Source organism: Natator depressus, chromosome 15 (genome assembly GCF_965152275.1).
Source record: "Natator depressus isolate rNatDep1 chromosome 15, rNatDep2.hap1, whole genome shotgun sequence".
Lineage (NCBI taxonomy): Eukaryota > Metazoa > Chordata > Testudines > Cheloniidae > Natator > Natator depressus.
The window spans coordinates 4,150,284-4,170,818 of record NC_134248.1 but is presented as its reverse complement, the minus strand read 5'-3'; the positions used below and the strand labels follow the sequence as shown (position 1 = coordinate 4,170,818).

The window sequence follows — 20,535 nt, the reverse complement described above, 5'->3', positions numbered from 1 at the left end:
TACAGGCAGCCAGGCTCCTGCAGCTGCCCCTCCCCCAGGGCCCCCCACTGTCTCCTTATCAGTGGCCCTGAGAGCTCAGCCTCCCAGCTGCACAGGGTGGAGGAGGGGTCCCTCAGTTGGCCCAACGCGGGAGAGGAGCAAAAGGGGAAAGGTCCCTTCCCCTGAACTCTCTGAACTTGTGTTTAGCTGTGACCCCCTGAGTACCTTTCCCAGCCCTGAATCTGTGATCTCGAAAGCTTGTCTCTCGCACCAACGGGAGCTGGTCCAATATAAGAGATTAACATCGTCCCACGCCCGGCACTCCAATATCCTTCAGCCCACACGCTGCTATAACACTGGACATTGCCGTCGGGCCAGTGATGAGACAACAGTGGAAGGAGGGAGAGGAAATGAGAACAAAGGTAAGACCTGGGGGAGATGAAGGGGGAACGGGGGGGAACATTGGTGAGGGGAGGAGAAAGGGGACCAGAACTGAGGGGGGGATTTCAGGGAGGGGGAAGAGGAAGGAAATTACTTCTCAGCCTCTGCAGGCCAGAGGAGAGGAGAGGAGAGGAGAGGGAGAGAGCAGGGAGAGAAAAGAGAACCCAACAACCTCTAGGAAGCAGGAGAGAGGAGCAGAGGCAAGACATCAGGGAGGGTTAACATGAGAAGTGGGGAATGAAGAGGGGCCTATGTGGGGCAGATTACAAAAACGGGGGCTGTGCAACACAGGAGAAAATGCCAGCAGCCCCGGGTTTTGTTTGAAGCCACAATCCCCCTGGCAGCCCTGGGCAGCGCAGCTGCAGAAACACCCGCCAGGCTCCGAGGCCTGGGCTCCTGGCCAGCTGGGAGTTTCAGTTTCTCCGGAAGCGGCTGAGAGCTGAGCTGGGGCGTGGAGGGAAAGGCAGGCCGGCCGGCCTACGGCTTGCTTCAGGCAGAGTCCCTGGGAGTTGGGGCTCTGCTGGGGGCAGAGAAGATCCCTAAATCCAGAGAAAGGAGCGGGGGGCTCTGAGGAATCCACTCTCCGGGTCTGTGCATCTCTCCATAACGCAGGGCTCAGACATTATGGAGCCCAGACCCACCCAGAGCTCTGCAGCCGTGGGCGGGGCACACGGCACAATCTTTATTAAAGAGTTAACTGGCACAACGAGTGCCCTGGATGTTTGCTGGGATGACACCGGGGCGGATCTGAAGAGGAAGCTGATTGAAAATGATATTTTCAATGGCACTGTTGACCAGATGAGACTGATATTCGGAAGCAAACAGCTGAAAGATGCCGGGAGTCTGCAGCACCAAGGGGTGACCAATCACGGCACTGTCCGTTTGGTACTGAGCGGTAAGTGCTGGGCGAGGATGGGAAAAGAGTGCAGGAGATGGGGCTGGATGGGGCGATGTAGCAAAGTGAAGACTCACCACTGCGGCACCTCCTGCTGGTTATCCTGGGAATTAGCTCGAGTCCAGCTCCGAGCGCCCTCTGCTGGCCGGTGGTTCAACTACCTCAGGCCCCAGTGTCCCTCCCAGACCCCGGTGCCCCTTACCCTGGAGTTCTGCCCTCCTCAGTACCCTCCCAGGGGAACCCCCAACCCTCAATCCCCACCTTGCCTCAGTGGCTACTGCCAGTCATTATCTAGCCCCCACTCACTGGGGCAGACTGCAGTCTGTAAAAGGCCATTCATCATTGGCAAGGAGGTGGGGGTCAGACCAGCTGCCTCCTCCTAACCCCTGGCTACAGCCTCTGCAACCCCAGTACCTGTTTGGCCTTTAGCCAGGCTGGAGCTCCCCAGATCTTCTGGCCTTTGCCCTGCCCTGCCCTGCCCTGCTCCTAGTCAGCCTAGTCCTTCTCCTGTCAAGGCTGGAGAGAGACTCTTCCAGCCCTTTTAGAGGGCTAGCTGTGGCCTGATTGGGGCATAGCCCCAGCTGTGGCTGCTTTCCCAATCAGCGTACCCTTTTTTTTTTTTTTTTTTTTTTCCCCCCCCAGGAGCGGGCTAACTGGCCCGCTACAGGTGGCCAGGAGAGTGAATGATTGGGGGCTGGGGGGTGCAACCGGTTAGATCACAGAAACCCCCTTGGGACTGCCACCTGATGTGCTGAGACTACCTCTGAGCCCGCTTTCCCTGGCAGCTTGGGACTTCAGTACCCTGTCTTGTTGAGCCAGACACGCTAGCCTGCTGCAAACACAGACCCAGGTCTGAACCACGTCCCCCAAAAGCTGCAGACTTAACTGAAAATGGCTTAAGAAGTGCTCCTGTCTCCAACACCCAGATACCCAGTTCCCAATGGGATCCAAACCCCAAATAAATCCGTTTTACTCTGTATAAAGTAGGATTTAAGACAAAATGGAGGGGTTTCCAGGGCCTTTTATAGTCTCTCTCTTGTGCAACATCACAGCGACAAGGTGGAGTCTGTAGCCACCTGGGCAAGTCACATGTCTATGAATGATTCTGCTTTTTGCAAGCCGACGCCATTGTTTACATGTTAGTTTGAAATCCCAGGAAATCTCAGATGTGAGGTGCAGTGTCACAGGGGGAAGCTGGGTGATGTTGTCCTTATGAGGGGCTGGTGACGGCCTTTACAAAGAGGACGGATCAGCTGAACCAAAAGAAAGCATAACCAGGATTGCTGAATGAAGAGCCAATGGATTATACTGCTGAGGTATAAGGAGACGGTGGGATTGAATAGACACTCGAGTTCTACCAAGGGAAGGGCGGGGTTTGTTCTCTAGTAGGAGGAGCTTAGATACTATTTTCACATCTAACACGCAGCAGCCCACCCCATAGTCTTTCTATCCAGTAACAGAGCAGCAAATCTGCAGGGTAATAATTTTACGGGTCTCACCCTCCTGTCCCAGCAGGCTAGAAATAGCAGAGCCCCAGCACCATTCAGTGGAGGAGAGGGGGACAGCCATCTGGGACATAATATGACAGCAAAAGGCTTCTTTCTAAAGGGGCTGAGAGCAGGACTGGGACAGTGGGGAAAAGGTGGGAGGGGGATACTTCTCCTCAGGGGGCTGAGGGTCCTTATCTCACTCTCTGATGTTTGTTTTGCAGTGCGCGGTGGTGGTGGTTTTCCAGGTAAGAAGAGCCGCTGTATTTTTCCACTTGAAATGTTTTCCCTTTAAAACAGCTGCTCAGGCAGAGAGCAACAGGCTGGATCCTGGGTCTGCAGGGACAGATTGAGGAAGCCTGGCTGTGTTCTAATCTAGAGGACTGAATACAGAGTCAAGAAATGGGCTCTCTTCCCCACTCTGCCAGTGAATTGCAGTATGGCCTTCGGTGTGTCACTGCGTCTCACCTCTACTCGCTTCCCCATCTATCAAATGGAGACAGCATCCTAGACCAAGCCCTGACGGTGGCGTTAGTGCAGCAGAAAGGCAATACAATGTTAAGCTGTGGGAGGGCAGAGGAGTTATGGGGTGGGATCAGGGATGGCACTGGCGTTACCAACAGAAACGCTGGGTGCTAGGGTGCAAACTGCTCTCTGGGTGTCCAGTCTGTGTTGGGTTATTTCCCAGAACATGATCTCAAGTGATCGTGGTTTCCCTGTCATTCCAGTCCGCAACTTTCCTGCTGGAACTGCACAAGGCAGAGAGGAAGCCCAGCCACATTCGTCATCTCCAGACAAAGCAGAACTTGAGGAACAAACACGTAAGGGGCCTCAAGAAATTATAATTGGGCGATGCAGAAATAAAACCTCCAGAGAAAACAATGAAATGCTAGCAAGAGAATATGACAGGATCTGCAGAGCAGCCTCCTATGATTGCAGTACCAGGCTCTCCCAGTAGGAGGTGCTGCAGAAGCTTTGGCTGTGAGGGAGCCCCCAGGTACTCCAGTCCCAGCCTCTCCCAGACAGAAGGGTGGTAGAAACACTGGCTGTGGGGAGCCCCCTGCTACCTTCAGGGTTCATTGCGAGGTGAGGGTAGACTGTGATAGTCTACCATCCTCCACCCACAACCAAGAGCACCAGAATCTTTGTAGAAGTGGGGGGGGGGGCAACAGGTGCTGGAACTGGGTGGTATCAGGGGGACATGTCCCCCCACTTTTTAACATGGCGTAGTTTGGGAGGAAGTGGGTGGTATTGCCCAGCCAAACTACAAGCCCATGTTAAAAAGGGGGGCATGACCTTCTCATTTTTAAAAGGAGGGGGCCATGACCCCCCGCTTTCCAGCACCGCTTCCCACAACCAAAACCCACCCAGCTGTGAGACTAAAATGGTCTTCCAGTCGTATAGTTTGTGCAGCTCTTCCTTGTATGCTTGTCCCTCTCCCCTCCTGAGCTGTGAAATGGTTATTGGTGTCAACCCTTTAAATTGTCATCTTGAGAGCTTCACCGTTTGCCCCCCTTCCTGTGAATGTGAACATGGAACTCCTGCCCCTCTCAGAGCTGTTGTTTCAGGCTGTCGGCAGATTCAGGCAGACATCACAGCATTGGGTTCACCTGGGCCATGTTTTGAAGTTGATCTTTGTAACCACGGGTGCTAGAGGCTTGATTTTCTATTTTAAATGAAAAGTTTGATTTTGAAGCACAAGATTCCACCACAAGGGAAGGGACTGGGGCATCGACCCAGAGCATCCCAGCCCAAATCCGACTCCAGCCTCTCCCAGCAGAACGAGCTCATGGGGAGTGGGGCAGGCGCACTGGTTGTGGGGGAGCCGAGTGGCTGCAACCCCAGTCTGTCCTAACAGACACCCCACTCTGCATGTAAAACCTGTTCTAAGGAAATTCTGCCAGCTCAGGGTGGGGAGTCCTGTGCTGTGCTGAGCTCCAGCGCCCAGCGTGTGAACGCCACGGCCTTATACTGGCTCTAGAAACACAAATATCACCCGACAGACACAGTTTTCAATATGTGATGTTATCTGTGTTCCCTCTCTAGGACGAGCAAGAAGAGCAGTGGCTTCGTTTCGATACTCTGTCGTGTTAAAGGGAAAATGCAACAGGTGTTTTGGAGTGGTAAGGGGCTGTTTTCTCACAGTCAAAGACATGTCAGTTAGTTTAACAGTTCCCACTGCGGGACACAAAGGAAATGTGACAATAATAGAGGTCAGGAGAACAGGAATTGCCAACCTGGATCAGACCTGAGTGATCCTGTCTCTGAGCATGGCCACTGCCGGGTGCTCCCGAGGAAGGAGGAAGAACCCCACAGGAGGCAGTTGTGGGGTAATCTGCCCCCACATTAGGACGCATCCTGGTCCCTAACAGTGAGAGATTGGTCTAAGCCCTGAAGCACAAGGTTTAATATCCCTGCCAATATTTTTATTCGAAAGACACGGTGAGGGAGGTAATATCTTTTATTGGACCAGCTTCTGCTGGTCAGAGAGACAAGCTATCAAGCTACGCACAGAGCTCTTCTTCAGGTCTGGGCAAAGAACTCAGAGCAGGGTAACAGTTAAAAAGAAGGTGGAATAGATTGTTTAGCCATAAGTATTTAGCACCTATTGTAAGGGATCCTTCAAGGTGGAGTGGCCCTTTAACACCTCCGCAGTGATTGGATAAAAGTGGGGGTTTTAGTGGGTTACAGATTGTTGTAATGAGCCATAAATCCAGTGTCTGTTCAGTCCATGATTTTTAGTGTCCAGCAGAGTAATGAATTTAAGCTCTCAGGCTCGTCTTTTGAAAGTGTTGTGCAGGTTTCCTTTGAGGATGAGGACGGATAGATCAGATATAGAGTGATCCCACAGGTGAGAGGAGGTTTTTGTCTTTTATCATTTTCCTGTGTAAGTTCTCTCCAGAGTGCAGTGATTGTCTGGTGTCACCCACATAGCTGTTATTGGGGTATTTAGTGCACTGGATGAGGTACACCACATGTTGGATCCTACACATGCCAATCGTATGGATCTTGAAAGGTGTGTTGTGTGGGGTGTTGATCATTGAAGCAGTGGAGATGTCTACAGGTTTTGCAGCTGTTGTTCTGGCAGGGTCTGTTGCCACTTTGAGATGGCGTGTCCTGGTCTGTGGGGAACTTGCTTCTGCGGATGAGCCTGGAGAAGTGGGGGGGTGGTTTGAAGGCTAGAAGTAGGGGTTCCGGAAAGATTTCTTTCAGGATGGGGTCCCCATCAAGTATGAGTTGTCGTTATTTGATGATACCCCGCATGGTTTTCAGTGTGGGGTCATAGGCAGGGCCATCCCTAGCCATTTGAGTGCCCTATGCAGCCCCCCTGCAGGGGGGCTGTGTGGGGCCCTAAGCCCTCACCCCAGGGTCTGGGAGGCAGGAGCTGTGGGGGGACACTTTTGGGGGATAATCTTCATTATCCATGGCAAAAATCTTAATCCACTGAACAAAGTCCTGTGGTTTAAATGCACTTTTAGGATCTTTGATCATGGTTCCTCTGGCGGAGTGTGCTTCTTTGGTGAAGGTGCTTTTGAGTGTATTAAGGTGTATATCCCAGACTTTCTCCTCGGCTCATATTCTGTGGTATCTGAATGCCTGCTGTAGATAACACATATCTTGGTGTGTTGCAGCTGATTACCGGATCTATGAAGGTAGGTGCAGTGATCCGGGGGTATACAGTTGTCTGTAGGGTTCCATTGCTGAAGCTGATCGTGATGTCCAGGAAGATGATGCTGGTGTGGAGTTGTTCCAGAGAGAGTTTAATGGAGGGGTGGTGGTTGTTGAAGTTGTGGTGGAAATCTATTAGGGAGTTTAAGTTGTCTGACCAGAGGATGAAAATATCATTGATGTGTCTCAGGTCTATCATTGGTTCTGTGATGCATTTGTCCAGAAATGCATGAAGAGATTGGCATATTGGGGAGCCATCCTCACACCATGGCTGTTCCCATGGTTTGTACAGTGTTTGCTGTGGAATGTAAAATTGTTCTGGGGGAGGATGAAATGGATGAATCTGGTGATGTGTTTGGGGTGGATCTCTGAGGGCTGTCCATTGTCATGTAGAAATTTGAGGCAGGCAGCTAGGCTGTCATTCCAAGGGCTGTTGGTTTATAGGGAAGTGACTTCCATGGTGGCAAGGCTGCTGTTCTGAGGGAGACTGTTAATGTTGCTGAGTTTGTGGAGGAAGTCGGTTGTGTCCTGGAGGAAGCTGGCTCTTTGTGTGGTGAGTGGTTTGAGGTTGACTCCTCTGAGTCCTGATATTCTTTCACAGAATCATAGAAGATTAGGGTTGGAAGAGACCTCAGGAGGTCATCTAGTCCAACCCCCTGCTCAAAGCAGAACCAATCCCCAACTAAATCATCCCAGCCAGGGCTTTGTCAAGGCGGGCCTTAAAAACCTCTAAGGATGGAGATTCCACCACCTCCCTAGGTAACGCATTCCAGTGCTTCACCACCCTCCTAGTGAAATAGTGTTTCCTAATATCCAACCTAGACCTCCCCCATTGCAACTTGAGACCATTACTCCTTGTTCTGTCATCTGCCACCACTGAGAAGAGCCGAGCTCCATCCTCTTTGGAACCCCCCTTCAGGTAGTTGAAGGCTGCTATCAAATCCCCCCTCACTCTTCTCTTCTGCAGACTAAACAAGCCCAGTTCCCTCAGCCTTTCCTCGTAAGTCATGTGCCCCAGCCCCCCGAAGAGTAAGAGTGCCGTGGCCAGATATGATGGGTCTGCCTGGATTCCCTTGTTTGCAGGGCAGCGGGTTTGTATAATTTTTGGTGGTGCCCAGAACGGGTCCAAGTTCCACCCCTCCACCCCCAACACCTGCCTTGTAAGCCGATATATATTTTTTAAAATAATGTAAAAATGGACTGGAAACAGTAAGTGTTTAACAGTTTCCCTATATTGCACAATGTGGAGTTGTGGGGGGGGGATGAGGGCTCTGGCTGGTGGTGAGGGCTCTGGGGTGGGGCTGGGGATGAGGGGTTTGGGGTCTGGGAGGGGGTTCAGGGCTAGGGCAGAGGGTTGGGGTGTGGGGGGATGAGGGCTCTGGCTGGGGGTGGGGATGAGCGGTTTGGGGTGTGGGAGAGGCTCAGGGCTAGGGCAGAGGGTTGGGGTGCAGAGGTGAGGGTTGCAGGGAGGGCCAGGGATGAGGGTTTCAGGAGGGGGCTCAGGGCTAGGGCAGAGGGTTGGAGTGGGGGGGGGGATGAGGGCGCTGGCTGGGGATGAGCGATTTGGGGTGTGGGAGAGGCTCAGGGCTAGGGCAGAGGGTTGGGGTGTGGGGATGAGGTCTGCAGGGTAGGGCCGGGGATGAGGGGTTCAGGAGGGGGCTCAGGGCTGGGGCAGAGGGTTGGGGTGCAGGGGAGTGAGGGCTCTGGCTGGGGGTGCAGGCTGTGGGGTGGGGCTGGGGATGAGGGTTTTGGGGTGTGGGAGGGGCTCAGGGCTAGGGCAGAGGGTTGGGGTGCATGCGTGAGGGTTGTGGGGTTGGTCCAGGGATGAGGAGTTTGGGGTGCAGGCAGGCTGTCCCGGGGCTGGGGCCAGAGAAGAGGACTCCCCCCAGCCCTCTCCCCACCAGCAGCAGCGAGCTCTGGGGGAAGAGCCCCCCTCTCCCTCCAGCAGGACACTCAACCCGCACCACTGTCACTGCACGTGCTCCAAGGGCCCCTCTCAGGTCCAGGGGTTACACTTCCCCGGAGCAAGAAACCCTCATTCAAAAACAAGCGTGACAAGAGTTCAGAGGGAAAACTGACAATCAACAAACCTTTCCACACCCTCAACTCCGGAGAGAGTTGGGGGCGGGGAGAGACGTCACGCTGCACCCCGGGAAAAGCCCTGAAAGGAGCCACTCATGTGCGGGAGGTGCAGCGAGGAGTCCGGCTGGCCATGGGGTAGCAGGAAGCCACATTGCACCCAGGGAGACAGAGGGGAAAGCAGGTGGCTCAGTGGGGGTGGGGGGGGGAGGAGAAGCGGTGAAGTTGTTTGCAGCGAGGAGACAGGAAAACAGCCTGTTTCTCCCCCCCGAAGTGGAGATGGGGAGGAGAAAGCGTGGGGTGGGGGGTGTCAGAGTGCCCTGGCTATAGCCACACACAAGGGAAACTAGCAAAAGAAAAGAAAAGCGGAGGAGACGAAGGGACAGAAAAAGCCCAGAGCAGCTGAGCAGCCACCTGGGGCTCCCTGAGCTGCTGCAGTCACTCACTCTCTCACAGAATCCTGGAATCTCAGGGTTGGAAGGGACCTCAGGAGGTCATCTAGTCCCACTCCCTGCTCTAAGCAAGACCAAGGCTCCTCTGAACCTCCACCCAACCTCCACAGCCTGCCTCTGGAGTCACTCCCTTTTGTAGCTGGCCGTGGCAGTGGCCAGCGAGGGAGCGCAGTGGCAGGGCAGCTGCCCGCTGCCCAGGGCGCAGGCAGGGACGCTCCGGGACAGGTGCACGGGGCAGGAGGTGGGGCTGGGGGAGGTTCCGAGGGTGACAGGCGGGGCTGGGGGAGAGACCCGGCCCCGAACATTGGTGGACCCGGGCCCCTGGGCCCTGAATATTGCTGGAGCACGGGCACCACAGACCCATATAACTTGCTGCCCCTGCTTGTTTGTGTATCTTGGGAAGCTCGTAGAAGGTCCTGGGGTGGGTTCTTGGGGGATAAGTTTGTAGAGTTTCTCTTCAAGTTGTTAGGAGAAGAGTTTGATTATATCTTCAAATTCCTGGGTAAATTTTGGTGTGGGGTCTTCTTTATGGTGTCGGAGAGTTGTTGGTTGGCCTCCTTAACTAGTCATTTTGGTTAGAGTACAGACAATTCAGCTCCAGTGAGGGGTAGTCTTGATAAAATGATGATGATCGAGTGATGAAATGATAAAAGACAAAAACACCACATGACCTGTGGGCAAACACTTTTCACAAAGCGAATGTTCCATAGCTGACCTCTCAGTCCTCATCCTCAAAGGAAACCTGCACGACCCTTTCAAAAGAGGAACTTGGGAGCTTAAATTGAGTACTTTGAAACAAGCTAAAAATCATGGACCGAACAGAGACACTGGCTTTATGGCTCATTACAACAATTTGTAACCCATTAACCCCCCTCTTTTGTCCTATGACTGCATAGGTGTTGACGGGTCACTCCACCTGGAATGGTCCCTTACAATATGTGCTAAGTACTTATGCTAATCAATCTGTTCCACTTTCTTTTTAGCTGTTATCTCTGAGTTCTTGTCCCAGACGTGAAGAAGAGTTGTGTAGCTTGAAACTTGTCTTTCTCACCAACAGAAGTTGGTCCAATAAAAGATATTACCTCTCCCACCTTATCTCTCTAATATCCTGGGACCGACAGAGCAGACAAGATTTTCGTTAGGTTTCAGAGGAGCAGCCGTGTTAGTCTGTATTCGCAAAAAGAAAAGGAGGACTTGTGGCACCTTAGAGACTAACCAATTTATTTGAGCATAAGCTTTTGTGAGCTACAGCTCACTTCATCGGATGCATAAAGTGGAAAATACAGTGAGGAGATTTATATACACACAGACCATGAAAAAAATGGGTGTTTATCATACACATTGTAAGGAGAGTGATCACTTAAGATGAGCTATTACCAGCAGGAGAGTGGGGTGGGAGGAGAGAAAACCTTTTGAAGTGATAATCAAGGTGGGCCATTTCCAGCACATTTCCAGGAGTTAACAAGAACGTCTGAGGAACACTGGGGGTGGGGGAGGAATAAACAAGGGGAAATAGTTTTACTTTGTATAATGACTCAACCATTTCCAGTCTCTATTCAAGCCTAAGTTAATTGTATCCAATTTGCAAATTAATTCCAATTCAGCAGTCTCTCCCTGGAGTCTGTTTTTGAAGTTTTTTTGGTTTTGTTGTCATTCATTATGACAGCTCTGGATATTCTTGATAGCCATATAAATGTGCACTCCATATTTGAATCCCGTTAAGTTTTTGTTCTCAGTGACTTCCTGTTCCAGGGAGTTTCACAAGCTAACCACTCATTGTGTGAAAAAGTCTTTCCTTTTATCACCCTTGAATTTGCTACATTTTAACTTCATTGAATGTCCCTTCTTCTTGTGTTATGAGACAGAGAGAACAGAAATTCCTGATCTAGCTTCTCTATAGCAATCAGTGCGATAGGCAGGGCTGATAACTCAATCCAGTATTAAGGTTGCCTAAAACTTCCCATTGTAACACCCCGTTACAGCTTAGAAATGTGCCAAACCTTAACCGTTTGGTCTGAAATTTTCCATCCCCTGTGTTTGCCTCAGGCTGAATTCTTTTTTTTAACGGTTCAGCCATATCCGAGAACAAGGCTAGGGGAATATATGTTGATTTGCCAATGTTAAAAAATTCTGGCGACCTTTTCTTTGAACAGCTCTAGCACCTCGGCCTTTGGAGCTACTTAGGAAATGCCAGAAGTAAGGTTGTCTGTGCAAACGTAATTCACCCCCCTTGTGCATGTCCATTATGATACAGTCTTCAATTCCATGATCACATGCTATTCTTTCCACCGAACCTCTGCCTTATTCAGTGCACAGAACACATGGCGCTTAAGGAGCAGCTATTCAATATTTTCACCATCTTCAGCAGCAGCTGCTGAACTTCCGTGGCACAGCTCTGGCACCCATCTATGCATCCATCCATCCATTGGTTGAAACCGTCTCCAGAAGTCTCCCCCTTACCCCTGTTCAAATACTGCAACAACCTAGGAAATTAATACATAAAAATCTTGATTGTGAAGCTTTGAAGTCTGCTACGCACATAACACACCTGACATAAACCCACAACAGCAAGGAAATGATACGCTCGGCCCCCTTTTTTCGAGGTTGTGGAGCTGTTCCTTTGTTTCACAACCAAGTTTCCTGTGTATTAATAAATAATAGATCCCATATTTTTGTTAGTAGCTTGGCCAATTTTTTCTTCTATTCCTTCAGAACTCTCAGATAAAACCCTCTGGAGAAGGGTGATGCAAGGAATTCATTCAATTTCTCCATGGTTTCTCTTACTGTTCCAACGTCCAACATTGCTCCAACTTCCTGATACTTTGGTGACTCACTGGACTTTCACAGGCTTCCTGCTTTCGAGCATCTTCAAGGATTTCTTCTTGGTTGTTGTCTTCGGTAATTCTTCTCCAATTCCCCATCAGCCCTTCCAGTGTCCATCTAACATTTACCTGCCCTAGATTATGCTCAGGCCTCACTCAGGCTGGATTGTTGGACACCTCTTCTACCTTAAAGAAAAGGAGTACTTGTGGCACCTTAGAGACTAACCAATTTATTTGAGCATAAGCTTTCCGACGAAGTGAGCTGTAGCTCACGAAAGTTTATGCTCAAATAAATTGGTTAGTCTCTAGGGTGCCACAAGTCCTCCTTTTCTTTTTGCGAATACAGACTAACACGGCTGCAACTCTTCTACCTTGCAATTCTATTCCATTTTCAGTCTGAGCTTTGTTCTGCCAGTATCATGAATTGTTACATCCTAAGGATACATCTACACTGTGATCAAAAACCCACGGCACCGACTCTCAGAGCAAGGTCAGCTGACTCGGGCTCATGGGGCTCGGGCTTCGGGGCTAAAAATAGCAGTGCAGATGTTTGGGCTGGGACTTCAGCCTGGGCTGTGAGACCCTCCCCGCTTGTTGAGCCAGCCGCCAGCCTGGGAGCATCTAGCAGCAGAGAAATGTCACATGGGGCTTCTGGGACAAGCAGAATCCAGCTGGTTAACACATTGCCAGGCTCTGCAGCGATGGGACAGGGAACTCGGTGCGTTACCGTAACTGGCAGAGTCCTCTTGTCACAAGAAGTAACCGTTATGAAGTCCCTAGTTACTGGAACTTGCTGTCTTTCAGATCCTTCCAGAGGTAACGCCAGAGATTGTTCCAGGCACAGAGGAGAACAAGACTGTCTACAGGTAGGAGCTCCAGGGTGCTGCAGGATGTGGCCCTAGAAGCCCTGTCCAAGCCTGACCTCTGCGTTTTCATTGTACCCCCCAGAGCTCGCATCCCCAGTGCTGGCTCCTTCCACTGCTCCGAAACGGGGCTTGGCTTTGAGGTGAGCACAGCAGTGACCATCGAGTATGAATACGGCTCCTGGGCGGAGAGTCTGAGCCCATCTGCCAGGCAGGAGTGGATGGTCGCCGGCCCCCTGTTCCACATCAGGGCCAAGCCCGACACGGTGCGAGCCGTGCACCTCCCCCACTTCCTGTGCCTTGCAGGTAGGGCAGAAACGGGGCGTCACTGGGCTAGATGCTGGAGTCAGGGGCTGATGGTGGCTTTGAACCACAGTCTGCAGCCAGTGGGGCTGGGGGGGTCTAGCTCCAGCAGCAGCTCCTGGAGCACTGGGGGAGTGCGGGCTGCAGGGGGCCTCTGCACTGTGCCCTCCGCTCCCTTCCTGGCTCCTGCTCCAGTTCGGCTCCACTGGCGAGTGTGGGTTTTGAGGCACATCCTCCAGTGGTCCCCTAGGGTGGGGGGAGGTCCGTCTGCGCTGCCAGCGCTTGTCACCCTGGTCTGTGAGAAACAGAAGCACAAGCAGGGACTCTGCCTGGCCCTGCTCTGGGGAGCAGGCAGCCGAGAGGAAGGCTCCTGGCTGCCTCTCTCTCCTCTTCCTCGCTGTGCAGGGCCAAGCACAGTCCGGCCCAGTTTGGGTGTAGATCCCGCACCCTGACGAGAGTGTGGCTCCCCTGCAGGGGATGGTGGGTAGATCCTCCAACACCTGAGTGTCAGACAAGTGCCCGTCACACAGGAGTGCAAGGACCCCCTGGGGCAGCAGAGGAGGGGGATGGGGGGAGCCTGTGGCAGACCCCCGGGGTTCTGTGTCCATTCAGGCCAATGGATTCAGGCCATTGTGTCCCTGTCCCTGGTTCTCCCTTCCCTGGCCTTCCACCTCTCCATTTTCCTGTCTGGATCTCGCAAGCTTCATTTCCCGCCATCACTCCCTGGGCCGGTGGTTTCCTTCAGGGGAACTCTTCTGTGTGATATCCAGGAGCGCTCCCAGCTGTTTCCGTGCTTCCTTCCTCCAGCTCTCCTGATCTCTCCTCGCTGGCCATGCCCTGCCTCTGCCCCTGTGCCCAGACCCACAGCTTCCCCTTCTCTCTCCTATTCAGGGGGCAAATAGTTTGGTTTCCTTTTTGTTGTGCTTTTGTTATCTCTCCTGTCTCTTAAGCCTCCTGAGTGACCCCTTCCCTGGGTACCCTTCTCCCAGCCCTCACCTGGCTTTCTCACAGTCTGTTCTTCCTCCCCCTCCCTCTTGTTGCTTCCCTTCCCCTTCTCCTCACTCCATCTGTCTCTCTGCACCCGATTCGATGGCAGGGCTGCGCACAGCCTGCGGTTGATTATACTTGTAAGGCGTCTGGGATGGCTGTTGTGTGTTGGTGTAAGTCATTGTACAGGTGCTGCCAGCTCAGGGTGTTTCCATCTCATTCTCCTCGCTATCCCATCTGCAGACGGAGGGGATTTAAGTTCATGCAAAATCGCCCATTTTGAAGCTGGCCACATGACCCTGGAAACTCCAGCGAGAATCCATGTCTTCCGTGTTGTCCTGGAGAATCCCAGCTTCTCCCAGCTCGGCGTGCTTTGGAGAAAGATACGTTCGACCATGGTGATATCGTGGTGATATCCACACCACGCAGCAGCATAGTGATTCCTGAAGCTAAAGGCCAGGTCCTCCCAGCACCCACTAAGAGGTGCTGTTCTCTCCAGAGCCTCATTCCCCACCCTGGGATATTCCATGTATAACTGAGCTTCCGAACAGTGAAAAATCTTCTTTACAAAATGTCACCTTGGGGCACGGGAGAGTCCAGGTTAAAATGAAAACTCTGAGTGAGGGAATGAGGGGATTAGGTTGGCAGCTAGAACTCAACATTAGCTACAGTGGCTGCGACCACATGATCACTGTAAGAACCCCAGGAGCTACCCCCACATTGTCTGTAGATCCTATAGCCTATAATCACGATGGAAAATACACACACATTAAAAGAACAATGTTAAGGTTGCAAAGTCAATCATACACTAATTGGAGAATGCCAGAATTAAGATTGCGGTTTGCAACCTTCTCTCTGCTCCCTTGTCTGTATGTATTGTGAGAGTCTTTCCTTACTTGATCACATCGTATTTTTAAGCAGAAGCAGAGGCCTCCATCTTTTCAGTGGTGATCAGGTTTGTCTGAGGAAACACATCCTGAGAGTGAGGTCTGGTAGGCTCTCAAAGAGGTTCCCAGCCGGGAAATGGTGACAGCCCCATAACCTGCGTTATTTTTGACTGGGCTGGACCAGATCCCAGCAGAACGTAGTGTAGGGAAGGTGCCTGCTTTGGCTGGGGAATGGACAAGTTGACCCAACAGGCCTTTTCCCTCTCCGACTCAAGATGCTCTGAATGAAGGCAGAGCTGTTTGTCAGGGGTTCCTGTTTGTGTCTCTCAGAAATGACAATGCTTGAAATTTACAGGCCATTGAAGAAGAAGAAACGAAGTGGGAGTCAAAGCACATTCCCAAACCTCCTCAGACCAATGCGCTGTACTTTGGATCTCAGTATGAGGTGTCTGGTACATCAGAGCTAAAGATAACACCTGACGTAAGTAGGATTGTCCTCTACTTCCACTGAGGCATCAAAACAAGCTGAACAATTAATTATTATTATGCATTAGTTGTATAGTGGTAGTGCCTAGGAGACCCAGTTGTCACCCAGGACCCTCTTATGCCAGGTGCTGTACAAACTCAGAACAAAAAGATGGACCTGCCCCAAAGAGCTTCCAATCTAAGTATAAGCCAAGAGACCACAATGGACACAGCAAACAATGAGCATCGTTCACTCCTGCTCTTGGCGGAGGTGGGAGACTCTCATAAGTCATTTTATCTTTACTCAGCAACTGGAGCTTTGCTATAGAAGCCCTGCAGACCAGCAGTCATATATTGAGCTCTACATGACGGATATGGAGAAGGAAATCAAGCTTCACATGAAAGACAGAAAAGATGGGAAATTGGTTTGGAAGACGTTTGTGAGGCCAGGTAGGATCACATGTAAGACATTGAAGCAGAACTTCTGGGCAGCTGGTCATGGTGACTGAAACTCATAGAATCGCTGAAATGTCGGGTTGGAAGGGACCTTGAGAGGTCATCAAGTGCAGCTCCCTGTGCTGAGGCAGGCCCAAGTAAACCTAGACCATCCCTGACAGGTGTTTGTCCAACCTGTTCCTAATGGCCTCCAATGATGGGGATTCCACAACCTTCCTTGGAAGCCTGTTCCACAGCTTAGCTACCCTTATAGTTAGAAAGTTTTTCCTAATGTCTAACCTAAATCTCCCTTGCTGCAGAATAAGCCAATTACTTCTTGTCCTACCTTCAGCGGACATGGAGAACAATTGATCCCTGTGCTCTTTGTAACAGCCCTTCACATATCTGAAGACTGTTATCAGGTTACCCCATCGGTCGTCTTTTCTCCAGACTAACCAGGCCCAGTTTTTAACCTTCCCTCACAGGTGAAGTTTTCTAAACCTTTATCATTTTTGTTGCTCTCCTCTGGACTCTCTCCAATTTGCCCACATCTTTCTTCAAGTGTGGTGCCCAGAACTGGACACAGTGCTCCGGCCGAGGCCTCATCAGTGCTACAACATTCATGTTAATACATCCCAGAACGCTATTAGCCTTTTTTGCAACTGGCACTGCATCCCATTGTTGCCTCATATTCAATTTGCAATCCACTATAACCCCAGATGCTTTTCAGCAGTCCTACCACCTAGCCAGTTATTCCCCATTATATAGGTCTCATTTCATTTTTGCTTCCTACGTGGAGTACTTTGCACTTGTTTTTATTGAATTTCATTTTGTTGATTTCAGACCAATTCTCCAGTTTGTCAAAGTGGTTCTGAATTCTAAATCTGTCCTCCAAAGTTCTTGCAACCCATCCCAGCTTGGTGTCATCTGCAAATGTTATAAGCATACTCTCCCATCCATTATACAAGTCATGAATGAAAATATTGACTAGTCCCAGGACTGACGCCTGTATAACCCCACTAGATACGCCCTCCCAGTTTGGCAGCAAACCATTGATAATTACTCTTTGAGTATCATCTTTCAACCACTTGTGCACTCACTTTATAGTAATTTAATTTAGACCGCATTTCCCTGATTTGCTTATGAGAATGTCATGAGGGACTGTGTTAAAAGCCTTATTAAAATCAAGATATGGCATATCTGCTGCTTCCCCTCTATCCAGTAAGTCAGTTACCCTGTCAAAGAAGGAAACTAGGTTGGTTTGGCATGCTTTGTTCTTGGCAAATCCATGCTGGCTGTCCCTTATAACCCTATTATCCTTTAGGTGCAAACTGGTTGTTCAATCAAGATAACTTCCCAGGTATCGAAGTTAGGTGTGTTGGGGGCAGACAGAGGCAGGAGATGTACATTAAATCAGGTGTCTCAGCTCTGCCATCTTCATTATCCATGGCAAAAATCTTAATCCACTGAAAAAAGTCCTGTGGTTTAAATGTACTTTTAGGATCTTTGATCATGGCTCCTCTGGAGATTTCAGAAATTATCTTCAGGAAATTAACCAAGTATTTCAAGATTCCTTGTGAGGTGGAGACACTCCAGTATAACTTTAGAGAAGGCTGAGACACCTGCTAGCACAGGAGGAGAAGGTCTCTGGGAATGCAGAGCTTCTCTGATTGCCCTTAGCCTCTGATGGTCTTTAATGTTGCTGGACCCTCCTGCTAATGAGAGAAGTGACAGGATGTTTGACTGATCCCTTCCCTTTCTCTTTTAGGGGACGTTAAAATTCCTGCAGCATCCTCCCAAACACTCACAGGTCAGTATTATTTTAACAGAGCTTTCAGTTTCCTCAGTCTCAAGCTGGTCAGAATACAGTTTGTTCAATGAAAAAACAATTAATTCTAGGGGTTTTCTTCAAACATTTACATGAAAATTTTCTGATTTTCTTCAACCTGGAAACCCCAAACTTTAAAGCTGTCCAGTATTACCCCTTCCTCTCCCTCCCCTCCCCCCACACGTTTTTCAGTGGCAAAATTAGAAATAGGTGCTGAGTGAAGGGAAGGCAGGGGGTGGGGAGGGGATGAGTAAAATACCAAAGAGGGAAAACTCTTTGGATTGTTAATTTCAAGGGGGAAGGAGGTTGTTGAAAAAAAAGCGGACAATTTCAGAATAAAAACTGAATTTGTATTTAAAAAAAAAACCACTTGGAAAAAAGTTTGAAAAATGTTGACAAGCTTTAGTTGGATTCCATTTCTTCTCTAACACGCCCGGTCCTCCTGCTTGAAGCATAGACATTAGACATGGAGAAAGACCTTCTCGTTTGCCTTTGTCCACTGCAGTGACTCCCAGATTCCACCCCTTCCTCACAAAGGGATCCCTCTGTACGTCACTGTTGAGAGCTGTGCTCCTGAGGTCCATCCCAAGCTTTCCTTTCCTTTCCTTAGTGTCATCTCCTTATCCCTCGCTATACCCCCGGGACAGGCTGGTGGGATGATCTGGAATGTGTAGCAGTGCGGGCTGTTGCATCAGAGCCTCAGCCCCTTGCAGGTGTTAGCGTGGATGGGTCTTTACAAACCCCCCTATTCCAACATGAAGGACTTCATGCAACTGACCACACACTTTGAGTAGAACACCCCTACAGTACAGGGCAAGCTGTTGCACCCCACAGTGACATGGGGTCATTTAGTGGGACTGTAATAACCCAGTGTTGTACCTCCCGTACCCAGCAGAGTAATGCAGGGCTGGTGTCTCCTTTAGCTCGAGGCGTGTCCTTTGTGAAGAAGCACCGGGAGGAGCTCCGTAATCGAATGGGAGTGATCTATCCCATCCTGGCGCGCTTACGGGACATAGAGGCAATGAACAGTGATGAAGAGGAGGAGCTGCTTAGTATGCGGAACAGACGAAAGGTGATGAATGATGCCTTACTGCAGCTGGTTGAGAGGAAAGGAGCTCAGGCCCAAGAAGAACTCTACCAGAGTCTCAAAGAGACTGACCCTTACCTTGTACAGGACTTGGAGCAATCCAGCTAGGGCCTGGAGATCCCGCTAACAGCTACCTGTGCTCCTGCCACTGCCAGTCTGGGGTGTGAACATAGTCTTACCTTTGTTACTTACGCAGCAACATAAAGCTGGTTTGATACGAGGAGCTTTTCATCACTGTGTCCTTTAGGCCACCTCTACCTCACTCTTCCTTGGTCTCTCAGCATTTCTTCTTGGGATCTACCTGCTCTCGTCCTACTCACAGTCTGGGGGAGCAGATCCTTCTGTCCTCTACCCTCTAGACAAAATAGGGGTCTTAGGCTCCTGGCCATCAGTACCTTGTAGACCCCTTTGTGCAAGGTTTCTGCATGTTTTCTCCTCAGAGACAGAAGAACGGGTTGAATCTTTCCAAACATACAGCAGATCTCTCAGTTAAACAAGCTGTATTTGGAATGAAAGAGAGGAACATTTCTAAATAAACATAAATCATTTTTTCTCCTATCCAAATGTTAGCTGAAATTTTAGAAGAGTGATTTTCCTGTTTCGTTGCAGAAAAGGAGGAAGACAAGGAAAGTTCTGACATGATCCAGCTGACAGATTAGCCTTCTGTCCATGTCCTGCCCCAGAGAATCTAGGCTAGAGCTGACCTCCTTGGTCTGGCCCAGCAGTCTTTCAGCACCCACCCTCCTGTGTGGGACCATCCCCATGCCTTTCAGAGTGTCACTCGTCAGTAGAGCAAACGGCCTTTTACCCAAGGAGAGACTCCATTTCCTATTTCACAGTCCTCCTTCGTCTCTGGAGAGATCCTGCTGGCTCCTCTCCAAACCCAGCCCATCCAGCTCGGAGCGGTACTGGGCTAGGCCACTGGTGATGGTTGGGGCTATTGTCCGAGTGTTTTAATGGCTGCTTTGCTGCACCTTGATGGGTTTGTCCTGTGGCCTTTAAGGCCTGGCTGTCTCCCCCGGAGAGCTTTCACAGAAAACATATCTACCCCTCTTGTGTTTGGTTTACAGTAAGAAAATCATCCTAAAATTAATGTTAGCAGAGTCTGTCCCTCCTACATCTAAAGTGTAACCCCTGGATGCTCTGTGGGGGTACCCTCACACCGAGAAGCCTCACGTAGCCTCACTTTGTCCTAGGGAATCCCAAGATAACCTGGTATCAATGCCACACGCCTGTGTTACCTTCTGTCACAGCTCTGATTGGGCTGCCGCTTCCAGTCACTCCCTGCTCTGCTGTGAGGGAATCCAAGCCTCTCTCCCTGAATCCCGGGGTGTTTTAAGCCTCCAGAGCCTGAACAGAGTCCAGCCACTGCCCCAGTCTTGGGGTCCGTAGGCATGCTGCTGCCATGCAGATCTGCCGTCTAACGCTCCCTTCTCAGAACTGGATCCTGCTCTCCAGCTGCCTCGCCCCTGGCCTCAGTGTTGACCATTCACACTCCCCTGTACTTAAACACACCCTCTTCCCAGAACTCCACCCCAAGGCGGCAAGCTTCTGGTTTACACTTTCTCTCTCTCTCAGCGGCACACAAGCAGTTATGAAGCAAATACACAGACACTTGGACAAGCACCTAACACAATTGCTGTTTTATACGCAACAGATAAAGCACAAAGAGTACAAATCACTTCGACACACCAACTATCCTACCCACAATGCCACTCCCTAGCTCACCCCTCTCTTAGAAGTCTTGGGGGCCACCTGGGCTCAGGAAGGAAGGCAGGTAGGGTTTCCCCTGCCTCATCAGGCTTCTCCATGTTGGGTGGCTGCTCCCTCTGCTCTTGAGCTAGTGAGGAACCAAA

General features: G+C 50.6%; 2 protein-coding genes across 3 annotated transcripts in view; one reads left to right on the top strand and one right to left on the bottom strand.

Moving 5' to 3' along the window:
* The window catches only part of LOC141999414 (uncharacterized), a 31,375-nt gene that overhangs the window by 10,555 nt on the left and 285 nt on the right, over window positions 1–20,535 (bottom strand). The gene's annotated exons all lie outside the window — the stretch shown is intronic.
* Window positions 846–19,194, top strand: LOC141999413 (uncharacterized). Of its 2 annotated transcripts, XR_012642006.1 has the most exons (10): window positions 846–1,315; window positions 3,027–3,050; window positions 3,531–3,623; window positions 4,849–4,925; window positions 12,629–12,690; window positions 12,773–12,993; window positions 14,221–15,345; window positions 15,638–15,779; window positions 17,533–17,574; window positions 18,516–18,613. XR_012642006.1 is itself a non-coding variant. In XM_074972792.1 (8 exons), exons 1-8 carry the CDS (start codon window positions 1,045–1,047, stop codon window positions 18,785–18,787), a joined length of 1,062 nt encoding a protein of 353 aa, XP_074828893.1. In that variant the 5' UTR covers window positions 846–1,044; the 3' UTR covers window positions 18,788–19,194. The 2 variants fall into 2 exon arrangements, 1 of the variants encoding a protein (XP_074828893.1); XM_074972792.1 differs by lacking the exons at window positions 14,221–15,345; window positions 15,638–15,779 and having other exon boundaries at window positions 18,516–19,194.

Coding starts and splice junctions, on each gene's coding strand:
- LOC141999413 (XM_074972792.1), top strand. CDS start 1,045: ATGGAGCCCAGACCCACCCAGAGCTCTGCAGCCGTGGGCGGGGCACAC. Junction 3,624..4,848: donor AGAACTTGAGGAACAAACAC/GTAAGGGGCCTC, acceptor TTCCCTCTCTAG/GACGAGCAAGAAGAGCAGTG. Junction 12,994..17,532: donor CCACTTCCTGTGCCTTGCAG/GTAGGGCAGAAA, acceptor TTTCTCTTTTAG/GGGACGTTAAAATTCCTGCA.